Source organism: Dromiciops gliroides, chromosome 3, assembly GCF_019393635.1.
Source record: "Dromiciops gliroides isolate mDroGli1 chromosome 3, mDroGli1.pri, whole genome shotgun sequence".
Lineage (NCBI taxonomy): Eukaryota > Metazoa > Chordata > Mammalia > Microbiotheria > Microbiotheriidae > Dromiciops > Dromiciops gliroides.
Genome location: NC_057863.1, coordinates 368028567 through 368046291, shown reverse-complemented (window position 1 = coordinate 368046291; position 17725 = coordinate 368028567). Strand labels below are relative to the sequence as shown.

General features: G+C 33.7%; 1 protein-coding gene across 3 annotated transcripts in view; it reads left to right on the top strand.

Moving 5' to 3' along the window:
* The window catches only part of KYNU (kynureninase), a 128359-nt gene that overhangs the window by 75200 nt on the left and 35434 nt on the right, over positions 1-17725 (top strand). For all 3 annotated transcript variants that reach the window (XM_043992948.1, XM_043992947.1, XM_043992949.1), the window contains one exon: positions 4274-4347. In XM_043992948.1, the coding sequence (XP_043848883.1) occupies positions 4274-4347 (74 nt within the window). The remainder of the gene's footprint in view (positions 1-4273; positions 4348-17725) is intronic.

The window sequence follows — 17725 nt, the reverse complement described above, 5'->3', positions numbered from 1 at the left end:
ATGTAGCTTCTTGAATATGGACCTCAAACTTTACCTGTGTCTGTGTTTGATCTTTCATTTTAGGTGAAGTTATTGAATACCTCTGACCTTTCAGAACTCATAAGGTCATAGCTTAAATTCCTTTATCCAAAATGATAGAATAATTGCTGAGGCAAAGAACCAAGATTTATATTTACTGGGCCACATCTTGATCATAGGAGAAGACCTAAAGCCTCTTTCCTTACAGAATTGTATCTCACTGGACACTGTTAGGAAAGGAATCACACCAAGAGAAGTGGTTCAGAGGCAGCTAGGTGTCACTGGCCCTGGATTCAGGACGACCTGAGTTCAAATCTGGCCTCAGACACTTGACACTTATTAGCTGCATGACCCTGGGCAAGTCACTTAATCCTCATTGCCCCCCCCCCAAAAAAAAAAGAAGTGGTTCAACCAAGAGATAGGAAAGACTAAATCAAAGAGGGCTTTTATTTAAATGCCTCTCACTTCAGTTCCTGTTCCTGTCACCCAGACTATCAAAAATCCTGCCATCCAACATGTTATTAACTAACTGGAACCAGTTACACAATGTCTCCACATTCTTGAAATTCTGTACAAGACTCATGCATTACATGTCATCATGAGTCTCTTGGAATCAGGCTCCCAGTCACTGCCAAGTGGGAAATTGTATTATTGGCACTCTATGCTTGCTCATGGGGACTAGCCAGTCCGTATGAAAAATAGATTCAGTATTTATTAACTGCTTACTAGATGCCAGACATTGCGTTAAGTGCTGAGGACACAAATTGCAAGACAGTCCATGCCTTCAAGGAACTTACATTCTAATGGGGTAAGACAAAATGTAAAGGAGAGTTAGAAGGGCAAGAGGAAGTCCCAGGAGTGAATCTAGGTTTCCAGAGGAAGAGAGGAAAATAATGGCCATAGTGGTTATGGAGGACTGGGTTGGGGTAAAATAAGGCAGAGGCTCACCTGTCAGACATAGAATCAAAAGTAATTATATAGGGGAGGTGAAAATAATTGTTAGAATATGGGCAGCATGCTATGAAGATGGCCAGGAAATGACCTTAGTCCAGTTCCTGCCTCTGAACCTTAATACCTGTATGACCACTGCTAAAGCACTTTAGCTCCCTGAACTTCAGTTTCTTCATCTGTAAAATGTAAATAATAGTACCTAATTCACAGGATTGTTGTCAGAATTAAAAGAGATTATACATGTAAGGCATTTTGCAGACCTTAAGATCTACAAATATTTGTTATTATTTTAACACTTTAATTGATTCTTTGTTGATGTAACTAAAGTCAGATTTCAATCAGTTGAAAATATTTCAAAGAATGAAAAACATATTGAGCATTTTCTGACATCACATCTTCCCTTCTAATAAAATGTGATATCTAATTCTCTTTGTTTTCATAGTAAATCACTCAGTAAACATTTATTAAGCATATTTCAGACACTGTACTGAACTGATGATACAAAAAAAAAGACAATCCATGTTCTCAAAAAGCTTATAGTCAAATGGGGGAGTCAGCAATCAAATTATGTACAAACAAGATATATACAAGATAAATTGGAAATAATCAACAGAAAGAAGGTACTAGAATTAAGAAAAGGTAGGATTTTAGCTGGGACTTGAAAGAAGCCAGGAAGATTAGGAGGTCAATACGAAGAGAGAGAGCATTCCAGGCATGGAAAGCAGTCAGTAAAAATGGCCAGAGTTGGGAGATAGACTGTCTTGTTCAAGGAACAGCAAGGAGTCCAGTGTCAGAGGATCACCAAGATGAGGTGGAAGGTATAAGTATACTGGAAAAGTTGGTGACTGGAGAGAGGTTATAAATGGCTTTGAATGATGTTTGATCCTAGAAGTGATAAGGAGCCACTGGAGTTTATTGAGTCAGGAGGGGTGTGTGTGATTGGGGGGGGGGGGGAACAGTGGGGTCTGTGACATGGTAAGACTTGAATTTTGAAATAATCACTTTGACAAGTCATGAGTTTTTCAACTTGGTTACATCTCTAGTTGAACAGCAAATAATAGATTTTATCTTGTGTCTTTTGAATATTTACTGTCCAAAATTTATGACTATTTTATACCATGGCATTTTATATAATACACATGTTTATACTTGTATGTTTTCTGTCTCCAAAATCTTTCACTTACCCTTGATTTACTTCAGATTCTTCCCCTTAATGAAAAATATAGTAAACCAAGAAAAAAAATGGGTGGGGAACTGGGCTTTATACATAAATCCTCCATCTAAACTTTCATTTCTTGATAAGATGAAATTTAGCCTAAATGTATTTAATGCACTTGAGTACTGAGAAGATATTTTCCCATTGTAGCAGAAGAAACTTTATTCTTCTTAGACCCAGGTTGAAGCAAATATTGATATTTTTCTATCTGGAAATTAAAAACTCTTTTTCAATTTTCTTTTCTTTTCTTTTTTTTTTTTTTGTTGAGGCAATTGGGGTTAAGTGACTTGCCCAGGGTCACACAGCTAGTACATATCAAGTGTCTGAGGCCGGGTCCAAACTCAGATCCTCCTGAATCCACAGCCAGCATTCTATCCACTATGCCACCTAGCTGCCCCTTCAATTTTCTAAAAAATATTTTCCAGGCCTTTATTTTTTTTCCAATTACATGTAAAGATAGTTTTCAACATTCACTTTTGTAAGATTTTGAGTTCCATATTCTTCTCCCCTCTTCTTTCTCTCCTCCCAAAGTCAGCAAACAATCTGATATAGTTTATACATTATGATTATGTTAAACATATTTCTACATTAGTCATTGTTGGAAGAGAAGAATCAGAACAAAGGGATAAAAACACCAGAAAGAAGAAACAACAACCAAAAAAGCAACAATAAAAGTGAAAATAGTGTGCTTCAATCTGCATTCAGAATCCATAGTTCTTTTCTATATGTGGAGAGCATTTTCCATCATAAGTTGCTTGGCATTGTCTTGGATCATTGCACTGCTGAGAAGAGCCAAGTCTATCACAGTTATCATCGCACAATGCTGTTGACACTGTGTACAATGTTCTCTTGTTTCTGCTAAAAGCTCTCTTTTTAGTAAATTTATTTCTAGTTGTATAGATGGAATCTAAAAATTGAGGCAAAAACAAAGTCTTAAGATGTAAAAATTCAAATGATTCTGAGATATGCTCCTCAGGTGAGATTCACTATAAATACTACACTTGAACCATATTCTATTAATTTTTGATCATGTCTCCCAAATAATCCTACACACAAAGTTATATTACCAGTTGTCCTTTGTTACTCTTGGTGTCTTCTGTAACCTTTCTTTTCTTTTCTTTTTTAAAGCGAGGCAATTGGGGTTAAGTGACTTGCCCAGGGTCACACAGCTAGTAAGTGATAAGTGTCTGAGGCCGGATTTGAACTCAGGTCCTCCTGACACCAGGGCCAGTGCTCTATCCACTGTGCCACCTAACTGCCCCATCTGTAATCTTTCCCTGTTACTATGGTGGTATGGACAATTTTTTTTTGGAATACGGCATTTCCTCTGTCTCATTACCAATGTGTGAACTATAATTTATAAGACTTCAGTATATGGTTGAGTGATATAGATAATTTGCACAAACATTATTTTTGTTATGTTTGACTTAACTACATACGTAGACACTTGACCATAAAAAAGAATTACTTTTGTTCTTTTTTATCCAAGTACTTTAAAACAACATCAAAGAACTTTTAGATCAGGGATAATTTTTGAGGAAGACCTTTCAAGACAATGATTCACTGAGACAACTTCCTAGGTCTAATCTTATAATCAGTTTGGTACTAACTTAATATTAGTTCTGTCCAGACTATTTTCCATTTATTGTCAAGTATATCAGATGAGATAAAAATGGATTGCTAAAGCCTAGCTCAATTACATCAATCAGTTTTTCCTCCATTTCCCAGGCATACTGTTCTGCTACATGTAGAGATTTGATTATTTTAGCAGGAGGACTTGCTCTTTGTAAAGCTAACCATGCTTAATTAATCCCTAATAATCTGTTTTCTTAGTGTTTGCCAGAAGTTAATTTTTGGTATTCTTTCTCAAATTCATTCTTCATTTGTTAATCATTTATCATTTACCACATAATATTCACATTTGAACAACAGGTCTTCTCCCCAAATGATGGCTAAATAAAAAAAAATGCCTAAAATACTTCAATAAGTTCTATTGGTATAAATTTTGGTTCCTGAAATATTTCAAATTTTAATTTCATCATATAGGTTTTAAAGATATATGTATGTATATATAATTTCTCTGTTCAGTATTTAAATTCAGGAGCAGGAGCCCTCGCTGGTGCCTTCATTCATGAAAAGCATGCACATACAATGAAACCAGCGTAAGTATCTTTATTGATATAAAATTTTAAATTACTTTCCTCCAAATTGTTCTGTGGAAGTAGATAAAACATTTACTTGGGAATTTGTGAAATTTAAGTTGAGGATGTTATCCAATAAGAATTTGAGTAAATTATAATTATTTAAAATGTTCCATTAACACTCATAGATGATCTCTCTAGAGTATAGTTGTTTGAATAAGAAATTTAATCTTAAAAGAAAATACTATTTCTATTTTTTAAACGTAACTACACTAAAGCACAAAAGATAGTTTAATGCAAAGAGAATACTTTAAGCATTCTTTTTAAAACTATACTTTAAAAAATTTCAGCTGTCTCATATTCATGTACAAATCAAAGGAAAATTCAGTGCTGTGTCTAATATAGCTTCTTAACTGTGGCATGTTTTTATTAAAATTATACCTACTTTTAAAGCTGGAGATATGTCAAGATCAAGTATAGGAATATTGCCTGCTCTCAAATGCTTTATAATCCATGAAAAACTGGAGTAGCTGAACGACAGATTGACTGTGTAAAAATGTAATACTTTTCTGTTTTATGTCACCATTCTCATTTTTCAGGGACACCAGGAATGTGAATTTAATATCACAAAAATGTACACCTTTTCTTGTTGTCTGGAGAACTTACATATACTTCCTTTTATTTTTATCTGGTACCAAGACGAAATCATATGCTGGAAAGAGGGGAAAAATACAGCACTTATGTTAGAATATATGTGATGACGAGACTGTCTAGACTCTTAATACATAATATAATAATGCTTGATTAGGTCTCTGAAGCTTCTCAGCCATTGGCTAAGCGGTATAATCTTTACAAGAATTACAGTCCTTTTTGATTTGAATCAGTAATATAGTTAAGAGAATGTCAGAGTATCTGCAGTTTGGTGGATAGAAACTCTCCAAATTTAACATAATTTTCTCAAATTCATTTGAACTTTCCTATACTTTTTAGGAGTTGTTAGTTTTGGTAATTGAAAATTTTAATTATTTTGATATTTTGAAAGGTGACAATCTTTGTGATATATACAAAGATGGATATTTTCCCCATCCCCAAACCTCTTTGAGATGATCAAAGGGAAATATATTCCATATCAGAATATATTGTATTTTTGAAATAACAACATAACCTGTTACTCATTCAGTGAAATTTGCTTCTAACTTTTTCTAACAGAATAATTTTGTCATATAGCAAATGTTTTCAAACATAGTTTCTTGTCTTCCCCTTAACTACATATTTTATTCTACATACTATATTTTTTCATCCTATTTACTTCACTGGTTTTTATTGATCTGGGTATTCCCTCCACTGGCAGAGATCTCAATGACTCTGTAACTTACTTGATGGTCTTTGAAAAATGGCATGGCTTACAAATTCTTCATCCTTCAGTCACTTTGGTGTTGAGATTCTTTAAATATTAACTAGGCAGGTCCTCAGGCCTCAGGTGCATAGTCTGTTAATGTGCCTATACTCAGTTTGGTAGGATCTGCCAGTTTGCACTGACCCTGCATAGCTCTCTAGAACCCATGCTTATCTCTATGCCACAATTAAGCACTGAAATAGGTCTTTAATGAAGTCTCATTGTATTCTATAATTCCAAGATATAGGCTTTCATTGTCTAAGGTAATAAAACAATGTTATAAAAACACAATAATGTGGCTATTAGGGATTGCTTACAAAACATAATTTAAAAAAAAAATTTTTTTTTAAGTTGCTGAATGGCCCAGAATTAGACTTAGAGCCTGGAATGGCATACCCTATAGTGTAGGTCTACTGTCCCCCTCCCAAAAATATGCTTTGGTCTGCACCCTAAAACTATCATTTTTCATTTTAAGAGTCTCTAAAGTATTGCTTGTGATAATTTTCATAAGAAGGAAAACATGTGTTTAATAGGGGAAAAATCAAGAGGTTTCAGTTATTACTAATTTTGTGATTATAACACATCTATGTCTCAATTTTCTGAGGTACAAAAAGGGGTTAATAAGACTGAAAAATATGTAGTTAAGGTGCTTTGGGAAAAGATTAGAAGTTCTTTACAGATGTAAAGACTAGAATTATTTTTTTGCCTTAGACTAAACAGCTGGAGAAGCTTTGTATTCAGGCTGGACCCTTCTCTCTAGGCACTAATGGCTATAGCCTCCTGCCTGTTTCTTTGAGAACCTGGCTTGGCAAAGTGCACTTACTACAGTTTCTCTTTGGATTTCTTAATCATTTTTCTGTCCAATACTCTTTTTATTTTTTTAAACCCTTGATAGAGTAGTTGTGGGAAAGTGGGGCTATTCAGCCTCTACTATGTTTTCATCTTGAAGAGAACCTGTGCATAGTAGGCATTTAATTTTAATAGAAACTATAAAATGAGGATGATAATTCTTATACTACTTATCTAACCAGGTTATTGTGAAGAAATATTATCTAAACTTCAAAGAGCTATTTTAATGTGTTATTATCATGATATATTTCCTAAATGTATGCAGTCTCTGGCCTTAGAGGTCTAGAAATGTTTACATTGACATTATATATATACACACACACACATATATATGTATACATATATACATATATGTATGTATATGTATATGTGTGTGTGTGTGTGTATATATATATATATATATATATATATATATATATATACAATTTTTTTTTTGGTGAGGCAGTTGGGGTTAAGTGACTTGCCCAGGGTCACACAGCTATGTTAAGCTTCTGAGGCTGGATTTGAACTCGGGTCCTCCTGACTCCAGGGCTGGTGCTTTATCCACTGCACCACCTGGCTGCCCCAGATATATATATATATATATATATATATATATATCAACAACACATACCACATTAAATTTCTCATCCATCCTGAGAAAGTGTTCTTACCTATCTTAACAGTAGTGCAACTTTGATGATGAAAGCTTAGTGTTTTTTATTTCTACTCCAAACTAATTAGTAGAGATGAGAATAACAAGGAAGAATCTAGCTCTTTACCATACAACATTTAGAGAACAAGATAGAATGTGCTACCTGAGACCTAATAATTTTTTGTACTGTGTTCTAATTCATATGCAAAAAATACTCCTAGATAAAATTTATAGAAATGTCATTATTAGGACACATAAGCACACTTCTAGGGTGAATACTCCTGGCCTAGAATGGTGGCTTTGGTATTTGAGAACAGACAGATAGGTACATGAAGCATCAATATTATCTAGAGAACTATTTCTCCTGATAAAATTTTAGTGCTCTAATTATATAGAGTTGTCGAATTAAGATTCAAGACTTATTACTTAACTGGCTGGTCAATAAGACTCATTATGCTAGACCCCAAGAATACAAAAATGACCAATTTATATGATCCCTGCCCTCAAGAAAATTATAGTCTAGTAGGAGATTGAGGCATTTATATAAATGATAATAATAAATTCATAGAAATAGTAGTAATAAAAGTCAGAAATGATTAAGTACATAGGAAAGGTCAAAAATAGCCTGGAAGATTCAAAGAAAGAACAATCACTTCCAACTGGGGGAATCAAGGGAGTCTTCATTGAGCATATACACTTTAGCTAGATTATGAAGGCTGTAAGGATGTAAATAGGTTTAAATGAGGGAAGAATCATTTGAAAGTGATAAAATGTTCAAAAAATCATAGAGATGAGATCAAGATAGTCAGAGTTTCAGCTGACCCAACTAGTAATGGAAAAATTCACAAAAGCGATGCATACCTCACACCTATCATATGACTAATCTAACAAAAAAGAAAAATGTTGGATGTTGGAGAGTATGTGGAAAAACTGGATACTAATCCAGTAGAGTTGTGAACTGATCCAATCATTCTAGAGGACATTTTGGAACTATGCCCAAAGGGGTATAAAACCATACATGATCCAGCATGATCCTTTGATCCAGCAATACCAGTGCTGGGTTTATAATCCCAAAGACATCCCAAAAAAGAGAAAAAGACCTACTTGTACAAAAATATTTATAGCAGTTCTTTTTGTGGTGACTAAGAACTGAAAATCAAAGGAATGCCATTGACTGGGGAATGGCTAAACAAGCTGTGGTATCTGATTGTAATGGAATATCATTGTGCTATAAGAAATGACAAGCCGGATGATTTCAGAAAAGCTTGGAAAGGCTTATATGGACTGATATATAGTGAAGAGAACCAGGAGAATGTTGTGCATAGTGACAGAAATATAGTTTGATGAAGAACTGTGAATGAATTTATTCTCAGCCACACTATTATCCAAGACACTCCTAAAGGACTAATGATAAAGCATACCATCTACCTCCAAAGAAAGAAATGATGGTGATTGAATACAGACTGAAGCAGGCTATTTTTCACTTCCTTTTTCTTTTTTTTTCTTTTATTTGAGTTTTCTTATACAAAATGAGTAATATAATAACGCTTCACATAATTTCACATGTATAACCTATATTTAATTGCTTATTGCCTCAGGGAGGAAGGAGGGAAAGGAGGGATAGAATTTAGAACTCAACACTTTAAATAAAAATATTTATAAAAATTAAAACTATGAATAGGCTATTACATCTTACCAATGATACCTTTTATGTGAGGTGTCATCAGAGATGTATGGGACTGGTTGTGGACTGAGATGTAATCAGTATGAATGTTGCCCTTGTAGACACAAAATAGCAAAAGGTCTAGAAGAAGATTTCTAACACAATGGGTAGATTATGGAAAATTAATGGTAGAGGATGAACAAGATTTTCACAGGGTTAGATATTTCACATGGGTTAGATATTATCTGCACTAGTTGAGGGAAAATTTACATTGATAAAATCATGGATTCTTTGAAAGCAAAAATTAAAGACAAAGGGGAGATAATGAAGAATGTTAAGCATGAGAGTCACATATTTAAGTCAATCAGTAAGCTAAGCACTTACTATGTGCCAGGCATTTTGCTAAGCTCTGGAGATACAAAAGAGGCAAAATTAAGTCCTTGTCCTTATATTTTATTATTTTTTAAATTTAATTTAATTTTTTTTTTTTGCGGGGCAATAGGGGTTAAGTGACTTGCCCAGAGTCATACAGCTAGTAAGTGTCAAGTGTCTGAGGCCGGATTTGAACTCAGGTCCTTCTGAATCCAGGGCCATGCTCTATTCACTGCGCCACCTAGCTGCCCCTGTCCTTATATTTTAAAAGGGTTATTTTGATAGTGTTAGGAAGGATGGATGGATTGCAGAAGGGAGAGAGAATTAGGAGTCTAACAATAATTCAGGAAGGAGGTAATGAGAAAACTTGCTCAAGAGTGCAGTGGTGGTAATACAAATTGTGGCAAAAAGTCTAAGACTATTTAAAAAAAATAATTTTGGCAGGGAAGGATAGGAGAAATATAGGATGATAGCTTTAAGAAGTGTCAGATTTAGGGGCAGTTAGGTGGCACAGTGGATAGAGCATGGCCCTGGATTCAGAAGGACCTGAGTTCAAATCTGGCCTCAGACACTTGACACTTACTAGCTATGTGACCCTGGGCAAGTCACAAGTCACTTAACCACAATTGCCTCACACACACAAAAAAAGGTATCAGATTTATAGGGAAGGATTTTTAGGATAGAAAAATCCTGATTTTATATGTTAGCAGACAGAAAGAAGACAATGAAGAGGGAGAGGTTAAAAATGAGAAAGAAAATAAATCAATAAGGAGAGGTATGGAACAAAATCTTTATCAATGTCACAAATCTAACCATAGGACTTCTTGGAGAATGACAGCAATATTAAGAGCAGCTTGAAGGTGCTGGACTGCTAAATTTAGAATCAAGAAGCCTGACCCTGAGCAAGCCATTTACATCTTAGAATAACATAATCATTTCTCTCTTAGAATAGTGTAATATATGAAATGCTGAATCCTGAACTAGGAAGACCTGTATTCAAATTCTACCCCAAACACTAGTTTGGGTAAGTCATTTAACTATCTGGGGGTCTTCATTTCTTCATCTGTAAATATGAAGGGGTTGAATGGAATAATCTCTAAGGTCCCTTCTTGCTCTAAATCTCTGAAGTACAAATGATCCTATGATCCTAATAATAACACACATTCACATGGCTCTTAAAAGTTTAAAAAGTTTTTTCCTCTCAAAAACTTTATGAGGTAGGTAATGCAAGTTTAAGATATTTTGTAATAATAGTTAATTGATATAATACTGAATTGGCAGTCTATCTATCCATTCTAGTTTGGAGACCGTTTGAGTTAGGATCAAGCTAATAACTTGACAAATTGGTCATTGACTTGAATGCTGCTCTATTTCCATTTAAAACCCCCCAGATTTCTTGATTAACTTCTAAAACTGTTTTTAAGGCCTTAAAGTTTCCTATAGTGAGAATGACTCATTTGAGTCCTGCAAAATCCCATCATTTGTTCACCCATCTGGTCAACAATCTAGCAGTCCTGGCTACTGCATTCTGCTTGTGTTATGGGATGAAAAATACACTTGAATAACTATGGGAGGAGATTAAGAAGATTTTTATTTAAATCAAAATGTTTAGTAGAAAAACAAGATTTTTATAGAAAGAAAAAACATGAGTTAGGTATGATCTGCATTAGTTCAGGAAACATTTCCATGATAAAATCATGGAATCTTTGAAAGCAGAAATTAAAGGCAAAGGAGAAATAGTGAAGAATATTAGCATGGGAGTCATACATTTTAATCAAACAGTAAGTATTTCTTATAATATAATATTAAATAATATATAATTATATTATTACATAATTGTAATGTGATAAATTATAATATAAATATGTATTAATATTTACACATATGGATAAAACCTAAGAAATGCTAGGCATCTTGTTTTTCTACTATGAATATGGAGAAAAACTAGACTTTACATATCACCTGTTTTCCTGTTTTAATTATATTCATTTGTATACATGTTCTCTTCCCTCCCCCCAGGGAGGGAAGCAGCTTGAGGAGAGTTAGATTTCTTTTCTTTATATCCCTATTGTTTAGTGTATAATAGAAAAAAATAATCTTTCTTGAATTGTCATTGAAAGTAGGATAAAGCCCAGAAAAACAAGTTTTGAATTATTACTATTTTTTTTTATTTCAAGACTCCAATTGTTTACCTCTTTGTGGTAATGCTTTATGTTTTTATAGAACTACCTTACAGCAATGAGGATGATCTGACTAGTTATTATATACTCATAGTTCTTATTCTTTCCTGAAGAAATGTTAACCTTGAAAACAACTTTAGTTACATTATTAAATAAAGGAGCCATTTGTTTAAAGGCCAGGATCTAAATTGAAGAACAATAAGTAATTGGGAAAGAAAACAACTTTATCTTTGGGGCATTGCTTCAGTAAGACACCTTTGAATCTATAGAAATAATGGTGACCTTTTCACTGACAGTGGAATTAAAGCTATTACCAAATTCCCCATCCCTTCCTGCATCATGCTTTGTTAAAACAAAAATAAAGCAAAACAAAACAAAAAACACCTGGGACATTAATTTTCAGTTTAAACTCTGTCCATTTTATTCCTATTTATTTAAATTAAAGGTAAAGAAATAAACTGCCAGTAATAGTGTATTTAAATCAAGATGACCCCAAAAACTGAAAGTAAAATGTATCTTTTAAAACTTCATTGATTCAATAAAGTGTTAATAAAAATCACATCAAGGAGGAAAGTAAACACCAATCCAGACTGAAAAACTTTTCAGGTTGAGTGATTACCTTTTCATTAATTAATCATAATTATGATAGGTTTATTATAGCTTCAAGGTCAACTACTGGGGCAGACTAAATAATATACCTTAGTTCTATTTCTTTCTTCTTTTGTGCCCAGTCTTTTCAGATATCTGAAAAGTCGGTGAGAATAAAGAAAATTTGTCTCTGTCAAGGTATTCAATTTTATACCTTATTTAAATGCAGAACAATTTGCTGTATGCTGGATAATCAAATAGAGTGGAATTTAACTGCTATTGAAGTTACAGATTTTTTTTTTTTGCCAAGAAAAAAGAACTCTCACCTCATTTGAAACAAGGGTGACACCTAGTGGCCTAACAAGTTATTTCAAATGAATAAGTCCCAAATATCTTTTCATTGTTTGCTAAAATGGTTACCTTTGAATGGATATTTGAATGTTGAGATCCACTAGATCTACCTTTTAAACTAAAGCTATTCATAGCCTGGCAATTATTCAGTTGAGTACAGGTTCGATTTTATTATTTGTTTTACTATCCCTGTCTGGTTCCTGCCAGTGTTTTACATAGATCTGAAATACCAATACTCTTAAAAACACTTTTAGAATATTATATCCACAGGCACTTAGTGAAAGAAGGTTAGAGGAATGATTTTTATATTTTTGTAAAATTTCTACCTATTTGACCTTTCTTTGGTTTAGTTACTTTCATTAAAATTTTCAAATTGTTTTTCCTAATCCTTTCCTTTTTTCCTATTGATATAGTTTATAATATAATCCTTTTTATTATTTGAAGCCTATAAAATAATTTATATTTATGTAATCACTACCTATCTTACTGTGTAAGTGCTACCTCTTAACTAGGGTAATTGTGAGAATAGTATTTTATAACTTTGATATTCTCCATAAATGTGAGTTATTGATATTGAGGAGTAAACTTTTCTTTTTGGTACCTAAATCGGATTTTTAAATTTGATCTCACACAAAAAGGAAATTGTCAACTCAAGCTTATATTGTACACATTATTTATTGATTATTGCTAACAACAGGAAAGGAAAATAATGTGTGTATGTAAGTCTAATGTTAGTAATGGATTCATTGAGTTTTATTTCATTCCCCTTCCCAGTTTTTAGGGAAAAGTCTAAAAATACATAATGTTAAATTTAGTGTGATATGTACTGTGATAACTTACTTCCAAATTAACCTTCATTATTGTTTTTATCATTCATCTTATTCAGCCATTCATTTATCAGACAAATATTTGTTGAATATTCTACCTTGTATAGGGTTATGTCACACTGACTATTATTAGTTTTATTAAGAAAATGTTACTGAGCTTTTGATTTAAATCAGAGAGAAAATAAACATTCATTAAGCACCTACTATGTGCCAGGCTTTGTAGTAAGCACTGGGGATACAAAGAAAGGCAAAAGGTAATCCCCGCCCTCAAAGAATTCAGTCTAAAAGGAGACACAAAACATAAAAAGAAGCTGAAAGGTGACAAGGGGAAGAGAGGAAGAGTATCTGGCACAGAAACATGATGAAATCCTGCAGTCCAGTGGAAAAGTATGTGGTGTCCACCCTCACACCTCTCCTTAAAGAGGATTTGAGAGGAGTTCTCTGAGTTCCCTCTCTACCCTTTGAGTCAGATCAATGTCTGCAGGTAATCATATAATTTAGTCCTCATTCTAAGGTTTTATTCAGTTATCTAATTTAAGCACCAACTTCTGTAAAATAAGAAAATAATTTCTAAATTTATGTTGTGTTTGCACAATGTGGATGAAACCATATTTTAGATATATAAATATATAGATATAGATATAGGTATCCATCCTTAAAAAAGCATAGGAGGGGCAGCTAGGTGGTACAGTGGATAAAGCACCTGGATTCAAGAAGACCTGAGTTCAAAGCTGGCTTCAGACACTTGACACTTATTAGCTGTGTGACCCTGGGCAAGTCACGTAACCCTCATTGCCCCGCAAAAAAACAAACCAAAACCAAAACAAAAACAAAAGGCATAGGAAGTGTTAATTATATGTTTAATTCATTCAAAATATTTCCTGAGGTCTAAATATGTAGATAGCAATTTGATAGATATAGTGGCTAATAAAAACTAATTTTACTCTCCCTCTTTAAATTACTTTCTTTTTTAATCATAAAATTATTTTATTATTTTCTAGTTATATGTAGAGAAAGTTTTCAACATTTGTTTTTATAAGATTTCTAGTTTCAAATTTTTCTCCCTCCCTCCCTCCCTCCCCTCCCTCCCCCCTCCCCAAGACAGCAAGCAATCTGATATAGGTTACAGATGTACAATCACATTCAACATATTTCTACATTAGTCATGCTTTGAAAGAAGAATCAGAGCAAAAGGAAAAAAACTCAAAATAGAAAAACAAAAAGTAGAAATAGTATGGTTCAATCTGCATCCAGATCCCATAGTTCTTTTTTTTCTGGATTTGGAGAGCATTTTCTATCCTGAGTCCTTTGGAACTATCTTGGACCATTATATTGCTGAGAAGAGTCAAGTTGATCAACACACAATGTTGTTGATACTGTGTACAATGTTCTCCTGGTTCTGCTCATCTCATTCAACATCAGTTCATGTAAGTCCTTTCAGGTTTCTCTGAACTCTTCCTGCTCATCATTTCTTACAGCGCAATAGTATTCCATTACATTCATATACCACAACTTGTTCAGCCATTCCCCAATTAATGGGCATCCCCTCAATTTCCAATTCCTTGCCACCACAAAAAGAGCAGCTATAAATATTTTTGTACATGTGGGTCCTTTTCCCTTTTTTATGATGTCTTTGGGAAAAAGACCTAATAGTGGTATTGCTGGGTCAAAGGGTATGCACAGCTTTATGGCTCTTTAGGTATAGTTCCAAACTGCTCTCCAGAATGGTTGGATCAGTTCACAGCTCCACCTACAATGCATTAGTGTTCCAATTTTTTCACAGCTTCTCCAACATTTATTATTTTCCTTTTTTTCATATTAGCCAATCTGATAGGAGTCAGGTGGTACCTCAGAGTTGTTTTAATTTGCATTCCTCTAATCAATAGTGATTTAGAGTATTTTTTCATATTGCAATAGATAGCTTTGATTTCTTCATCAGAAAACTGCCTGTTCATATCCTAAATTACTTTCTAATTATATTATAGCACCATAGATCTAGAGCTGAAAGAAACCTCAGAGTCCAGAGTTCAACCCCTCATTTTACAGATCAGAAAAATTAGGCCCCGAAGGGTGGAATGACTTGCTTAAAATCGGCAGTAAACATGTCAGAGGAGAGATTTGAATCCAGGTCCTTTCCAATGCAGGAATCCAGGATATACTTTTTATTTATTTACTTGTGTAGTTCTTTATCACAGCTACCCTCCCTCTCCTACCCTGAGGAGAATGTAGCTCCTTAAGGGCAAAAAATGGTTTCCTTTTTTTTTTTTCCCTTTTTGTCTTTGTATTCATAGGAATGAGCATAGCACCTTACACAGAGTAGATGTATTTTGTTTTTTAAAAATAAATAAATAAATAAATAACAACAACAAAAACCTGAACCTAATTGATTTTTGCCTTCAACTGGCTTAAATTTCACTAAGAAGATAACAACATATGCAAATGAAAAATTCACTGACAAGAAAAGGCAATATATAATAAATGTCAGGTGATTGATGCAAGTGTTGGGCACAGAAATTTCTTCATAAGTGCTCCTTAAAATTCCCATAAAGGTCAGGCCCGAGATCATTGTGGGTCGAAGTGGTATGGGAAGGTTTTCTCTAGGAGGTGAGCCTTGGTGCTTTAGTTTGGATGATGATGGGTGGTATCTGAATAAGGAAAAAAGAGGAGAATAGGGCTTTTGAAGTAGGATGAACTTTTTTCAAAAATTCAATAATTTGCATACTGAGGAAGGATTAGCAGAATGGACCAGTCTATATTAAGGCAAGGAATACTTGAACTATTTTAATCTCCCAGGTAATTCTGAAATCATCTTTTATATTTTCTTCACATTGGTGACATTGAATTACATTTGTAGCAACACATTTCACTGCATTTTGTATTTCAAAGTAATATGTACATTTTGGCTATTGTTCAAAATTGTTGACCCAGTATTTATGCCAAGGGGCTTCCGGCCAAGAAGTCATGTGAGTAAATTAGGGGTCAGGGCCATTAAGCTACATTAAGCATATTTTACCCAAACTGTTATGCGCAGATTTCATTTGACCTTTTCCCAGACCATCTGAATTTCCTTCTCTTTTAGCACCATTTTAAGAATAATACTTTGTGAGAACTGAATGTGATTAAGTGATTTTCTTAGATATGATTTCCCCCCTACCTTAGCTCACTTAAATCAGCTGTCAAGTATGTACAGAGCATTCTACATAAATACTTTGCAAACTGTTATGAACTTTCACTATCTAGCATAAAAAATAAATCGGGGTGAATTTGATGGTAGTGGAAGAACTTTAAGTTACTTGAGGGGAAATTTTTTTGATTATAAGAATATGAGGATCTGAAATATTTTATTATGCTAAGTTAGAGATCCATTTTAAAAATGAATTTGAACTGTCTGGGATGGATTTATGCACCCCAGGATGGAAGCCGAAGGGATGTGATTTATAGACTAAGTAAATTATTAAAATACCTTCTATTGTTTTCCTTATTCATACTGTCCAACAACATCATATATGCTGAATGATTGAATAAAAATTATTTTTACTAAAGTTAGTCAATATAACAACCTTTCCAAGAAACTTTTAAGTTCTTAGAGCCCTCAAAAGAAAAAAAAGCTAGCTTTACCCTCATAAACTGTTAGAATTTCTGAGTGGCCTGGAGTGAGGGATGAGGGTGGAACTTATGGATAATTTTGCCTAGGGTGTTAGCCTCTAAAATTATCTCACAGCTTCTCCATATTCATAGAGTCTTGATTGAAGGACACAGATGGAAAGTACTTTTTAAAGCACATTGATTGTCAGTGAGTTTTATTAAGGGTCTCTTTTGTTCTAACAAGAAGGGGAAGAGTGCTAGCCCACTGTCAGTTTGTATGATTGATATAAAAATGCTGGGCTAGGATGAATTTTAGAATAATCATCAGTCCTATGGATGATTTTTGTTCCAGGAGGTTTTTAAAAAAAATGAATGCACAGTATTCAAGAAAGTCTAATAAAGGTTTGAACTGAGTATCAAAGAAACAAGTGCTTCAATAGGTCCTCTTTTTAATATATATTTTTCTTAACATTTAGCCATATCTTTGAAGTATACAAAAAAAAAAACAGTGCATTTTTTTTAGGAGAAAATTACCACAAATATGTCTACCTAGCAAACTCTGGAAAATAACTGAACCTAAGACTTAATTTGTTACGTAGCAGGGTATATCTTTGCTTTTACATTTCCCAGAGACAGAAATTATCATTTTGGGGTTTGTATACCCAGTCCTTGTCTGATATCCATGAAAATTCCTTATTGTTAATAGAAAAGATAAGTATAAATATGTAATATTGGGAGGATATATCTGCTTTAAGAAGTTAGTCAACTTTCCAAACATGACATCAATTACAAGAAAACTCTTTTCAGTGGAGAATTCCTCACAGATTGTAGGAAAATGAATATAATGCAAGCTTTCATGGATACCTCTTCATTCTGCACTGTTTATTTCTGTGATTAATATGGCCTGTGTACTTAGAGTGAAGTTAACATTGATGAAATATTATTGGCTATCAG